The sequence below is a fragment of the Solanum tuberosum genome, unplaced genomic scaffold (genome assembly GCF_000226075.1).
Source record: "Solanum tuberosum cultivar DM 1-3 516 R44 unplaced genomic scaffold, SolTub_3.0 scf00019, whole genome shotgun sequence".
NCBI lineage: Eukaryota > Viridiplantae > Streptophyta > Magnoliopsida > Solanales > Solanaceae > Solanum > Solanum tuberosum.
The window spans coordinates 2,254,949-2,269,213 of NW_006238945.1; the positions used below are offsets into that span (position 1 = coordinate 2,254,949).

A 14,265-nucleotide genomic window follows, 5' to 3' on the forward strand; every position below is an offset into this window, starting at 1 on the left:
ATGAAGAAGACAGATCAAGCTTTGTCAAGAAAACCCAGCCAAAAGGGGAGATTTGTTAGGGTTTCGCCCTGATTTTCTTACCATAATTTAAGATTTATTTTTCCTTAAAGAAAAAACAAAACATTACCATAAATGTTTTTACTTTTCTTGAAAGGAAAATATAATATTATTTTATATTTGGTTTATTCTCTCCTTTTAGGACTCCTTTTCTAGTAGGAAAGGTTTTAGGACTCTATAAATATAGGTTTGTTTCTTCTAACACAATAACAATAACATCCACAATGTAGTCGTTTAAGAGTCTTGTTTATGGGGAGATTTATTCTCTCTAAAGTTTCAATATTTTTTATATTAGTTTTGATATAATAATATTTTGATTTTTAGTATAAGTTTTTGTTATCTGATTTATCAATTATATGATTTGCAAATTGTAAGCTTCAGCGTGGCGCCCTAATCACCCCTCATAACCCAACAGCAGCAACACTCAACAGAGTCAGACTCAGTAAAAATAGTAGCTCGAGAATCAATTTCAGCATATGTGTTACGTTGCCATGATCAAACACAGATTCTGTCATGATCAATGCAGTTCGAGATCCACCAGCTTCATTTTTCAGAACAATATCTATCTACCGCAACATCACCTTTCAAAATCCTACCATGATGAGACACAGGGTCTATCATAACCTCTACAGTTGGAGATGCACTATCACAACAACATCTACAACAATATCTCCTTTCAAAGTCCCATCAACTTCACACTTATCTATGACATGTCCTATCAAAGAAATATCAACTTCATGATCAATATCTTTAACACCAGGCCAGCAGGAACATTCAAATATGCATTAGATTTACTTGCCAGTACGTTAACAACAACTTGTGTAATAGCTGCTAATTGAGTGTCACTAATGGCACCAAACTGTAATGACCCGTAAAGTTATTTTTAGAAATTTATACAAAATTACTATTTTATCCCTACCGATAGTTGTCCCGAGTCATTTATGATTAGTCAGTGAAGTTGATTTGAAAATTTGAACTATTCGATAATTATAGTTACTAAATTGGCAGGTATTTATTAAATAATCTCTTTTAATTTAATTGGTGATTAATGGATCAAATTATAATTTGTTTTTACCCATATATTAAAATAGGTTATTAGGGTTTATCACTTTTAGAACCTGATTTATTCAGAAAATAAAATAAAGTGGAGCAGAAAACTAACCTGCGTGCGTATGGCGTGAACACGGACCAAAGATGGTAGAACTGAAAGATGGAGAAACTACTTCACGTAAGGAAAATTCAACCAAAATTTTCAATTTCTCATATGCATATGCTTTCATTAATTGCTGCATATATATTTATATAACAATATTATATTAGATGTGAATTGGAGAGTTAAGGTTATTTATTAAAGGCAAATAAGAATGAGATTTGACTGATTGTTGGCTACATATTTTTGAAATTGGGGTCTGATTCATGGGAAGGTTACATGCGAGGAGTTGGCTCCTTGGCTTATGCGGTTCCACCACTGGTTTTGTAACTAGTGGTTCTGGGGATTGTTTGATTTATGATAGTACGTTGAGATCGTCCGCACAGACACGTGGAGATCAACCGTGTCGGTATATGGACCTCGCAAGTCCCCCCATGGGTCATGAACTCTCAATGTATTTTCCGAGGAGTATCATGTATATATGGTTGAGAGAGTACTTGGTATTTTGAGGCATATCATTTCATGGTGTCATAGTGCATTGCATCCCATGACATCCTTCATTCTTGATGATTATGTGTTTTATTGGTGGTTGGAAAGTACTTGATATTTGATTACCTCTATTTGATGAACTTGATCTTGTGTGTTACTGATATTTGTGAGTGCCTTTTTTGTGGAAGTTGTGATTGATGAATATTGAGTTTGTTGTTGAGGATATGTAATTTGTTAAAGTGATTGTTGTTGAGCTGGGTGCTATGTAACTGTGAACTGTTAGGTTGGGCTAGTTTTATGCAGGTTGTAGTTGTGGAGGTTCGGTAGGGGTGTAAGGAGTACCCGTATTCTATCCCCTTAGCTTGTGTTTAGAAGTTTACTTGCTGAGTACCGTGTGGTTGGTACTCACCCCTTGCTACTACATTTTTTTGTAGGTTACTAGCCCAGACTTTTGTGATATTTTTCTCTTCTCCTCGTCTGAGGCTTCTTGTGGAGGTTTGTGAGGTAGCTGTTTTTCATTTCAGCGGACCTTCTTTCTCCTTAATTATGATCTTGTTCTGTTCTAGAAACAATGTCATTGAACTTGTATTTTCCTTCAATTTTGTTATAACACATTAGAGGTTTGTACACGTGACAACCAAATTTTTGGGGTATTGTTGAGTTGATTAATAAAATTTCCGCATTTTATTGTAAGGGTTGATTTTTAGGCTGACTTGTCTTGGTGGGATAAGACGAGTGTCATCACGTCCATTTTTGGGTTGTGACACAAACAAACTATCAACATAATCTTGATCTTTTGCAGATAAAGCATTTGTTTTTTTTTTCTACAATGTTCCTCTTCAATAGCATCAATAGCAGCAGTGAAAGATAAAGAAAACCAACATCAGAATCTTGTTCAACACTTAGCTCACCTTTAAACTTCTTTGATGTCTTATCATCAATACATATATCAGCCTTCAATGATTGAATATCATCATGAACTTCTAATACAGGTGACTTAGTGACTTGAATGGAGATTCTACAGCATCGTTATCCAAATCTATAGCAACATTATCCCTAAAATTAACATATTCATCCTTTTTTCTCCCCTACATAAATGTCAACCAAAAAGAAACTAAAAATGCATACTAATGATAAAAAAAAAAATAGACAACATGTAATTTTAAAAACATAAACATTAAAACAAACAATGTAGATCAAAAAACATTTAAAAAAAAGAAGCATCATACAAAACACAAAAAAAGTTCAAAATACAAAATATGATACAAATATAGTATATCACTAAAACTTGAAAACTATATTACATTTAACTTGTTCTTCAAGAAACTAAAAGCTTCAAGAATCTCTTTAAACTTCTCATCAACATGTGTTTTCAACCCATTAATGTCTTCCTTCAAATCAGCACTAATAGGTGATTTCTCATCGCCAACATCAGGCTTTGCTAGTTATATGTAAAAAAACTGATTACTTAAATGCTCACTTTGATCAGCACCAGGACTACTTCTAAAAACAAAATCAACCAAATCAAGTAAAACAATTTCATTTTCAGTTGGTAGTTATTCACCTAGAAATTTGAAAGGAATAAACAGGTTACAAAAAAGTTCGATGAAAAAATGAGTTATAATTGATAAATAAAAAAATACAGATATCTCATTATGTGCTAAGTCAAATATGCGCAAATAAACAAAATCATGTGTCAACTATTTGTGTATTGTCTAATTTAAAATTCTAGGCACTTCAGACCGTGTATGTTCAACAAATAGATCATTCAAACCAAGGCAACACTCATAAAATCAAATTTGCAAAGTTAAAGAAAATTCTCCAGATCTATAATATTCAGGCTTTGTCTAAAACTTTTTGAAAGACGTTTCAACAATCACATTGAATACATTAATTTCTCAAGTGTATGAATTATAGTCCCCGTTCTCGACCAAATCAAAGTATGACATTTCAAGAATTTTAGTCTTAACCGTGGAGAATAAGAATGTATTGAGAATAGCCAGAACTGCTAGTCTCACTGCATCAGCATCAGACTTGAACTTTTCAGCACGAAACACATGATAAAGATCAAATCATGTCACCGTTAGACAGTCAAAGTAACTTTGAACCAACCAATTTCTGTTTGAGAGAATTTGAATTGTAGTACTACCGTTACATAATAGCTCAGTAACAAGAGCAAATTCAGCAATTTCAAATTGAAGTTATACCCTATTAACAACAAGATATAAATAGTCAGAATCAATGTGATACACTATTCGCATAATCATAATGTTGTGTATAACACGTCCATGAAGCACAATTGGAGGTAGATGTAAAAACACCTCAAAATGTGTTTTTCTAAACACGAAAAGTTATTTTTTTGTTAACTTTGAAGTTATGTTCGCAATGACAGAAGCATCAAAACTATGGTCAATCGTTGTTTTATAATCAACATCCATTTAAATTAAAAATTGACCTTCCTGCAAAAAATAACAACATGCAGATTACTACACTAGGCAAATAAAAAACAAAATTAAAAATTAAAAAAAGCATAAAAAATATAACATGCATGATACTAGCATAGCATCTGATACTGTAATAATATGATCAAATTGAACAAATACATGATACCCAATTAATATTTGATACAATAACATTATCATATAATAAAGTATACAAAGACAAACAAATATCAGATACCTAAACAACATATGATACTTGAACAATATAATAAAGTAACAAAAGCAACAAACACTAAAATGTTCAAATCCACAAAATATCAACTAACAGAAAGAGGATAAGCATACCATGTGCAAAAATAATCAATGATACCATAACAATATATTCATATAATGTTATGGCATGAAGCAAAAACTGATGCATGGCACCAGCATAACATTTGATACCATTATGCATGCATAATGCCAACATAACATCTGGTACTGTAATAGTATGATCAAATTGAACAAACACATGATATCCACTGTAGACACATAATTTTTTACTGAACTTAAGTTTAACACCATTTTTAGAGCTCAGATATTTTATAAAAATCTAAATTAAATATTTTGAATCTTATCTTATTTTAGTATGTTTTATTTTAAAAGATTTGTAAATAACAAAAAATACATGTTTTAATTTATTTTAGTTTAATAAATAAGCTAGTATTTCTTAATTATAATTTATTATTAGCTACAATTTTTGTTAATTTAAAAATATTCTTATTATATTAATTAGTAAAAAATAATAATAACTTTAACTCCCCCACTCTTTCAACCCCACTACCCACTCACCCACAATCCACCTACACTACACTACACTCCCCTCAACCCCTACACCACTACACACCCCGACCACACGTACTACACCTAATCCATCAGCAACACAACACACACATACACTACTACACACTATACATATTTATACACCAAAAACACAACCATCAAAAAAAGAAAAACACTACAGAAAAAAGAAAGAAAAAAAAACACACACATACAGACGAGCAAGAGAAACCAAAGAAAAAAAAAGAAAAACAACACTACATTCAACCAAAAAAAATATACTACAACTCTCCCACACTACAGACACAACACATCACACACAAAAACGTACAAGAAAACAGAAGAAGAAAAATTCAGCAACATACTTATCCTCCCACACATACAGCATACGTATTCCTCTTCGTATTACATATATATTTTTTTTCCTTTCCACTCAAAAATAAAGGTTGAATTCAAGGTTTATTTTCGCGGTTTCAAGTTCGTGGCTCCTGATTGTTAGTCCTTTCTTCTCGTGAACTAATTTTCACAAGAGGTAACACTTATTTATATTCTGTTTTTGTATGATGTTATGCCATGATTGTACAAGAATTGATTTCAATATATTAAAGTTGTTCAGATTTCGTATGTGTTTAATCTGTTAATATTCTTTAATGTTATAATATTTAAATATATGTGAACCTGTTATATCCTTAAGTTTAGAATAAAATTTGTATAATATGATAATTATTCATTGTATGCTAAAAAGGGGGTATGATATTTACTTATTTTTACTGGGCGTGTGGATGCTATATTCTACTTTTATAAAATAGTTGAGGTTTTGATAAGATACATTTCAAATTTTTGTGTTAATTGTTCTCCAGTACGTATGCTTATTAGTTTGTTTATGTGGATTATTATGGATCATTTTCTGGTATAATAATGATTATTAGTAGGTGGTATAATTGACATCAACTCGTATTAATTGTAGTTTAACTTATGTTATTTTGCTGGGCACAATGGTATACTATATTGATTTAATTTGGTTTTTGTTTTAATAATGAATTTGTTCATAAAAAATAATAATCTAAATAGGGTACTAGTGTTTATTGACTTAATGTTGATTGTATATGTCCAACTCGAGTGGTGACTATCATACAATGCCCATCATTCTTCAGATTCTGGATTGTGTTTCTATGAAGTGTGCCAGACTGACGTGGGTTCATTGTAGTAGACATTTTTTTAAAAAATTTTTGTTAGTTCATGTAACAATAATAATTAAATTTCATCTCAATTAAAAATGTGGTTCCACATCTTTTTGAGATATTTAAGAAACTCAAGGATGCGGTTACGCACCTTGGCCAAATTCAAGGATGCGGTTACGCACCTTAGTCAAATTATTTTAATAATTAAACTTCCATTAATTCAAATCAAGAGATGTAAATATGAATTATTAGGTGTGAGGTACTCGAGAGGAAAATGCAGTTATGCCTCTAAATGTCAAGACCAAGAATGCGGTTACGCATCTAGGTTGAGACCAAGTATAAGTTCAACAAATTAAAAATGCGAGCAAATCATGGCCTATAAAAATATATCCAAAAGATAGTTAAAATAAGTATAAATTAATAAAAGCGACCGTGCTAGAACCACGGGGCTCGAGGGATGCCTAATACCTTTCCATCGATCAACAGAATTCCTTACCTGAATTTCTAGTTCGCAGACCATATAAAGAGTCATTTCCTTTTGATTAGGGATTAAACAAAAAGGTGACTTGGAACACCATAACTCAATTCCAAGTGGCGACTTTGAAAAATAAAATAATTCTTAATCAATAACATCACTTAAATTGGAAAAATCCTACATCCGCCGTGCACGAAAAAGAGGTGTGACACCCAAACAATATATGATACAGTAATAGTATCATATAATAAAGTATATAAAGACATTAACAAATACCTGGTACCCAAATAACATATGATAGTTGAATAATATAATAAAGTAACAAAAACAACAAACACTAAAATGTTCAAATCCACAAAAGATCAACTAATCGAAAGAGGATAAGCATACCGTGTGCAAAAATAATCAATGATACCATAACAATATCTTCATATAATGTTATGGCATGATACAAAAACACATGCATGGTATAAACTTAATATTTGATACCATTACGCATGCATGATACCAACATAACATCTGGTACTGTAATAGTATAATCAAATAGAACCAACACATGATACCTAAACAATATATGATAATAATATCAACATCTAGCAAGTCAATTTTTCAAATTAATTTATCAAAATAATAGCATGATATAAGAATGATACCTTCAAACAAGAATACTAATCAATTTCTTCTTCAAGGGTCCATCGATATTTTCAGTTTCAGTTTGGGAAAACGACTCATAATTGGATTGCAAGGAGTACCTTGTTTTTTATGCAATTGTATCATCACAAACCATGTGTGTCTTCCCTTTCCTCTTCAATTAATCCCCGATTCCGTCACCCGTAACATCAGAATTTTGATCAGGCCTGTCAACATCCACAATTGAATTGTGGTTAGTTCAAGCATTAACATCTCCATGATCGAATCTGTCATTTAAGCCGACATTATCTTCTTTGTTTTCATCCTCCAAATCAAGAGAAAAACTTGACCCAAACATGCTAGAAACTTTCGACTCTTGGTCACCTATATTATCATTATCACTAGCATTGTCAACAGAATTTGCATAAATAGAACGATGACCCCACCAACAACTAGTTGCTACATTTTTACGATCCACTGAAAACAATTTGAAAAATCAAGCAAAAAACGACAGAGAAACAAAAATTGATTCAAAATTAAGTTTATTGAAAAACAAAATTGAATATAAGTGGAATAAAGGAAAAACTACCACATACAAAGCTGAGTAAATTGGACTGACAATGGCAGAATAAAATCACCAAGATGAAGAAAGAAACTGCAAATGACGGTAGAACCGCTTGTAGTTAAAATCGCCGTATGTTGCTCCACATAGTTTAACGTGGGTACGACGGTTGGACGATAAATCGGATGGGCTTGAATAAGAAAGTGGGTCGAACGGTTGGGTTATAAACTGGGTGGGTTTGAATAAGAAATTAAAGTGGCTCGGAATGAGGGGGGGGGGAGGTATGGGTTGTAATTATTTATAAGAGAGTGGGTATATTAGGAATTAGTTTAGATTTTATGGCTCATTTATGTAGTTTCCCCAAAGAAAGGAAAACAAGTACTCCCTCCTTCGTCCAATAATAGTTGTCCACTATACTATTTTTAAATATCCAACAATACTTATCCACTTTATAAAATCAATGGATAATTTTTACACTTAGTCCTTAATTTACCCTTATCATTAATTATAGTCATTTCCATATTACATTTTTTAAGACATTATATTTATTATATTCAAAGTGTGATATAATAAAATTACCCTTCTATTTATAGTTTCTTAAATGGTGGACAAATATTGTTGGAGAGAGGGAGATTTCCTTTGTTTCATTTTATTTGATTCTTATATTGAAAATAATATTTTTATTTTATTTATTCACTAGTAAAAATTACCCTTACAGAATTTTAAAATAATACTTAAAATCTATCGATCAATAAAACTAAAACACTATATTATCTCACATACAAGATTATGTAGTAACAAACATTAATAATGTAAAGAAAAATGAAAATTATTACATCTTATCATTTATCTTTAATAGCATAAACATAAATTAATGACCATAAAAATACATACCAGGATCTGTAACATAAACAATGGTGTTAGTGAGCCACTCAACAGGAGCTAAGCACACAAATATTTAATTGTGAAGAAGAAGAAGAGGTTCAGAATTTTTGTTGTTCTAAAATGAGAGGAAATCCCTCTATTTATAGAAAACAAAGAGTTGTGTGAACAAATATTTATTGTGCCTTATCGGAAATGTTACAACTATTTGGAAAAGTTGCAACCCTTCGAAAAGGTCACAACCTTTCATAAAAGTCACAACTTTTCATAAAAGTCGCAACTCTTCATTAAAGTTGCAACTTTTCATAAAAGTCACAACTCTTTATAAAAGTCACAACTCTTCATTAAAGTCACAACTTTTCGTTAAAGTTGCAACATTTCATAAATGTCACAACTTTTCATTAAAGGGGAATACTAGTTTTGGAAATAAATAAATCATATCATATATATATATATATATATAAAAGAGAATCCTAGGCCCGCCTACGTGGCGCCATCACAAATAAGGATTCCTTTTTAATTTATTTATTTCCAAAATTAGCCTTCCCTTTCATGAAAAATTGTGATTGTTATTAAAAGTTGTGACTTTTATGAAAAATTGTGACTTTTATGAAGAGTTGCAACTTTTATGAAATGTTGACTTTTATGAAAAGTTGTGACTTCTATGAAATGTTGACTTTTATGAAGAGTTGCGACTTTTATTAAAAGTTGTGACTTTTATGAAAAGTTATGACTTTTATGAAGAGTTGCGACTTTTATGAAATGTTGTAATTTTATGAAAGGTTGTGACCTTTTCGGTAAGGCACAATAAAAATTTGTTCACACTACCCTTTGTTGTATATAAATAGAGGGGTTCCCTCTCATTTTAAAACAACGAAAATTCTGAACTTCTTCTTATTCTTCTGCACAATTAAATATTTGATTATGAACTTCTTCTTCTTCTACACAATTAAATATTATGTACTTTGCTCATGTTGAGTGACTCACTGACACTATTGTTTTTGTATTATTACACTGGTGAATAAAATCGTTTCATCATGAGATGATCTATTTCTTTAAACCTCAGGTACTAGAGGAGAATGATTTCCTTAAGGAAACACTGTGCATTCAATGAGCTCAATTTTTCCATTTTGTTTCATTCTATTGTTACAGATCCTGGTATTTTTTTTTACAGTCATTAATTTATGCTTATGATATTAATTGTTGTTTTTGAATACATGTTTTAAACTTTGTTGTTTATGTTTCTTTAAAGTTATTGTTATAAGTATTTGTTAGTACAGACTCTATGTAAATCCAACTATTGCAGATTCACAAATAACTTTTTACATAATACATTTCTTTACAACATTCTCCAAAGATATCTATGCTTCTCCAAAAGATCAAGCCTAGAAATTTATATGATTTTTTGTTGTTGTCATAATAATGTTAATATTAACAGGAGTAAAAAAAAAAAGAAACTCAAATGATAGAACTAAAACTAGCAATTAATTACAATTGTATGATACGCAATAATGACTATTCTCTCGCACCAAAGTTACTCTTTTGAACTTTTTTTCCATTATCTCTTACTTCTCTTTCACCCTTTTCAAGGATCCTTAATATTTTGTTCGTAAACACCTTCAATTCCCAAACACCATCATAACTATATTATTACATATGAAATTTGAATTTTGGAAGATTGCATTTTAATTTTAAAACACATAATGACTACATATTACTTATTAATATATCATCTAATTATGGAACCTTTGCTCTTGATAAACTCATTGGTTATATAAATATTTAATTTTGAAAGTAATTGATAGTGTTATACTAATGGAATTTGCAAAGAAGAAAATTGAGAAAAATATTTATTTGACTCTCTAATTAAAGACACTATGTATCCATGCATATAGATGGTAAAACTAAACTAACCATTGTAAAATTTCAAAAGTAAATTAATGAATCTGTAAAATGAAATTATGTAAACTAGGAGAAAATAATGTTATGATTTGTAATTTTGCCTTTTCTTTTAATAAAATAAATGGTAAACTACAATTGAATAACCTCTATACTCTTGAAAATTTATTAATATAAAAATGTTATAACATCAAAATACAAGAAAAGTTCTATTCTAATAAATTTTAAAGAAAAATAATCTAACCGCGTGAAGCGTGGGCCCATTTACTAGTTAAAAGAGAATTTTGATTTGTGGTGGCGCCACGTAGGCGATCCTAAAGTTCTCTTTTATTTATATAAATATATGATTTAAGCAAATCAAAATTCCCCCTTACAATATCCATAGTATTAAATAACTAAATAAACTAGTAATAGTAATCAAATTGAAAATTCAAAAATAAAGTTAATTTGACAAAATATACCTTTCTTGAAAAATCTGTGTGAATAGAGGCAAAAGAATAGTCCATGTAGATTCGGGCCTGCTCAAGGGTCAGTGAATGGGTTTTTCAGGCATAGCCACTCTCACTCGTCACTATGCTTTCTGCTACTCTGTATCAGTATCATCATTCTCATCTTCACTCATTCACATTACTCCTTCAACAAAGCTACTCACCAGAAAACTCTCTATTCCCATCAGAATGTCTTCTACAAATCCCAATGTCAAGAAACACATAGCACCCTATGGTTCTTGGAAGTCGCCCATCACCGCTGATATCGTTTCTGGATCCACTAAACGCCTCGGTGGCTTTTCGGTTGATTCACTTGGTCATCTTTTCTGGCTAGAATCTCGACCTACAGAATCCGGGTACAGTACATATGAAGCCTCAAAACCCCTAATCATTGTCATATCCTTTAGTGGGTTTTATCTAAAAGTTTAAATTATTAATTCTTGTGCATTCATATGAAATCATGTTTACTAACTTCATATTTAAACCCGAAACCCCATAAATATTGTGATGTTTCTTTGTTTGTTTTTTGTAATTTGCGTTTTGATATCTTGTGTATTCATAATTTTCCTATGAAAGCTGTATTTACTGTCTTAATGTTTAAACCCCAAAGCTCATAATGATTGTGATATTTTTTGAGGATTATGTTTAGTTTGATTTTCTGATTCATATGCATTCCTAATTTGCCTATGAACACCACACTAGCTCCACCAAGAGGTGTGGTGAGATAGAGCCATAGAGGAGATTCCTCCACCCTTAATCAGAGGTCTGGGTCTGGGGTTCGAGCAATTCGAGCCTTGGGAATGGAGTAATCATGGGTGAGGAGTGGCACATGCTTCCCCTTTAATGGACCAATCATGAATACAGATTAATCAGACCAGTGGGTTATGTAAATTGATGGTTAAACCAAAAAAAAATTAGTTTTTGCACCTAAGGGTGTCACCTAGACCTAGTGGTCAATGAAGTGGTTGAGAATCCTGAGGTCTCAGGTTTAAAACTCTACGGAGACAAAAAAACACTAGGTTATTCTTACCATCTGTCCTAGCCTTGGTGGACAACGTTAGCTGGTACCTGTTGTTGGTGGGAGGTGACAGGTATCCTATGGAATTAGTTGAGCTGCACGAAAGCTGGCCCGGACACCTCGGTCATAAAAAAAAAGTTAGTTTGCCTATGAAACTCATGTTTATGGATTTGTGTTCAAACCAAAAAGATTGTAAAATTTTCTCATGGATTTTACTGTCATGTTTGAATATTTATTGTTATGCATTCTTGATTTGCATTTGAAACTCATGTTTCCTGTCTTCGCTCTTAAATCCAAAAACACATAGACATTTTGATGTTTTCTTGAGGAGGTTTTATGTTGAGTTTGAAAGCTTATTCATATGCCTTCATAAGTTGCATTTGAAACACATGTTTACTTTCGTCATGTGTAAACCCCAAAACCCATAAAGATTGTGATATTCTCCTTCTGGATTTCATGTAAAGTTTGAATTTTTGATTGTTCCACTATCATAGTTTGCATGTAAACTCATGTTTACTGTCTTCGTGTTTAAACCCCAAAACCCATAAAGTTTGTGATATATTTTTGTGGATTCTGTGTGAAGTTTGAGTTTTTTTTATTGTTATGGATTCAGACGAGCGGTTATTGTGAAGGAACCAGGGAAACCAGGGGAAGACCCTATAGATGTAACTCCTAAAGATTTTGCTGTGAGGACGTTGGCTCAGGAGTATGGTGGTGGTGATTTTTGTATACAAGGAGACATTTTGATCTTCTCTAATTACAAGGATCAGAGACTTTATAAACAGTCCATTTCGTCCATAGGTCTTCATTTTCCTTTGTTTTCTATGTCATTGAATGCAGTTGAATATAATTGCTTCCAGTTTTACTATTTTGTAGTATATTTAATATAAGCTTCGATGGAGAGACAATTTTGTTTATGTACATATTTGGGTTTATTAGCAGCCGCTCGTTTACAAATGTGCCATATTTAATCTGTCCGTTTTTATGGTTATTGTTGAATTGAAATAACCAGAAAAGAAAAAAGAAACTGTCTCGCAGGTAGCAAGTTGGTTCATATTAATTTTGGAAGTTTGAAGCTCTTTCATTTTAGCATATAGTTCATCATATACTATTTGCATACCAATAGCATTAGTACTAGTCTCGTAGTTTCTTGTCCTTCGATTTATGTTGCAGCCTATTGTTTCTTTGCTTTGGTTATGGCATTATTTTGTTGTTGCTGTTCCTTTATCTGAATGCCATGTGATGATTTCTCTATTATATTCTATGTCTGCTTTACTTCTGTAAATTTTTCAAAAAACTTTAAACTGCTTTGATATGTGTTACTTGAACCGAGAGTTTTTTTTGTAAGCAGCCTCCCTACCTTGTAAGGTTGGGGTAAGGTCGCGTACATTCTACCCTCCCCAGACCCCACCCATGGGATTACACCCGGTATGTTGTTGTTGTTGTTTCATCATATTTATTATCAATATTTTTGAGATGTTTCTTTCCAATTGATCCTTGTTATTTTGGTACTAGATTCTGCTCCGTTGCCCCTCACTCCAGATTATGGCGGACGGAGTGTATGCTATGCTGATGGAGTGTTTGACTCTCGCTTTAACCGTTATGTGACAGTGAGAGAAGGTAAGTTCTCTATATTCATTATCCTTCAAAATTTTAGCTTGATTCTCTGAGAAATTTTATCCTATTCCTTGCTCCTTCTGTAGATCAACGTGAAAGTGGTATAAATGCGATTACCACAATTGTGTCTATCGATCTGAGCAGTAACAGCGATCAAGGTGAGAATCTGTCAGTATTGGTTTACCATGATTCAATGTGAATTTTCTTTGCTTTTACATCTGTTTCTCGGTGATGGGCTAGAAAACTGTCAACAAATGTTTGTACATTATGAAGGGCTATTCAATTGTTTTCGTATTGCCCCTCCCCTTCCTAGGCAATATTTGGTGGACTGTACAATGAGTGAATTTCTGATCTTAATTTTTTTTTTTTTTTTGCTTGTTTGGCACATAAATGCAGAACCAAGGCTGTTAATTGGGGGGAATGACTTTTATGCTTCTCCTCGGATTGACCCCAAAGGGGACCGTATGGCATGGATTGAATGGGGTCACCCAAATATGCCATGGGACAGATCAGAGCTTTGGGTTGGTTATATATCAGAAAATGGGTACGGCCATAAT

At 32.0% G+C, this 14,265-nt stretch overlaps 1 protein-coding gene across 2 annotated transcripts in view; it reads left to right on the top strand.

The window, feature by feature from the left end:
- Positions 1–11,064: 11,064 nt before the first annotated feature.
- Positions 11,065–14,265, top strand: part of LOC102583576 (uncharacterized) — a 17,640-nt gene continuing 14,439 nt past the window's right edge. The window contains exons 1-5 of one of the 2 annotated variants that reach the window (XM_015304030.1): positions 11,065–11,429; positions 12,705–12,892; positions 13,607–13,711; positions 13,795–13,866; positions 14,105–14,252. In XM_015304030.1, coding sequence (XP_015159516.1) covers positions 11,122–11,429; positions 12,705–12,892; positions 13,607–13,711; positions 13,795–13,866; positions 14,105–14,252 — 821 coding nt within the window. In that variant the 5' untranslated portion in view covers positions 11,065–11,121. The remainder of the gene's footprint in view (positions 11,430–12,704; positions 12,893–13,606; positions 13,712–13,794; positions 13,867–14,104; positions 14,253–14,265) is intronic. The other variant, XM_006340492.2, reaches the window with a different exon arrangement.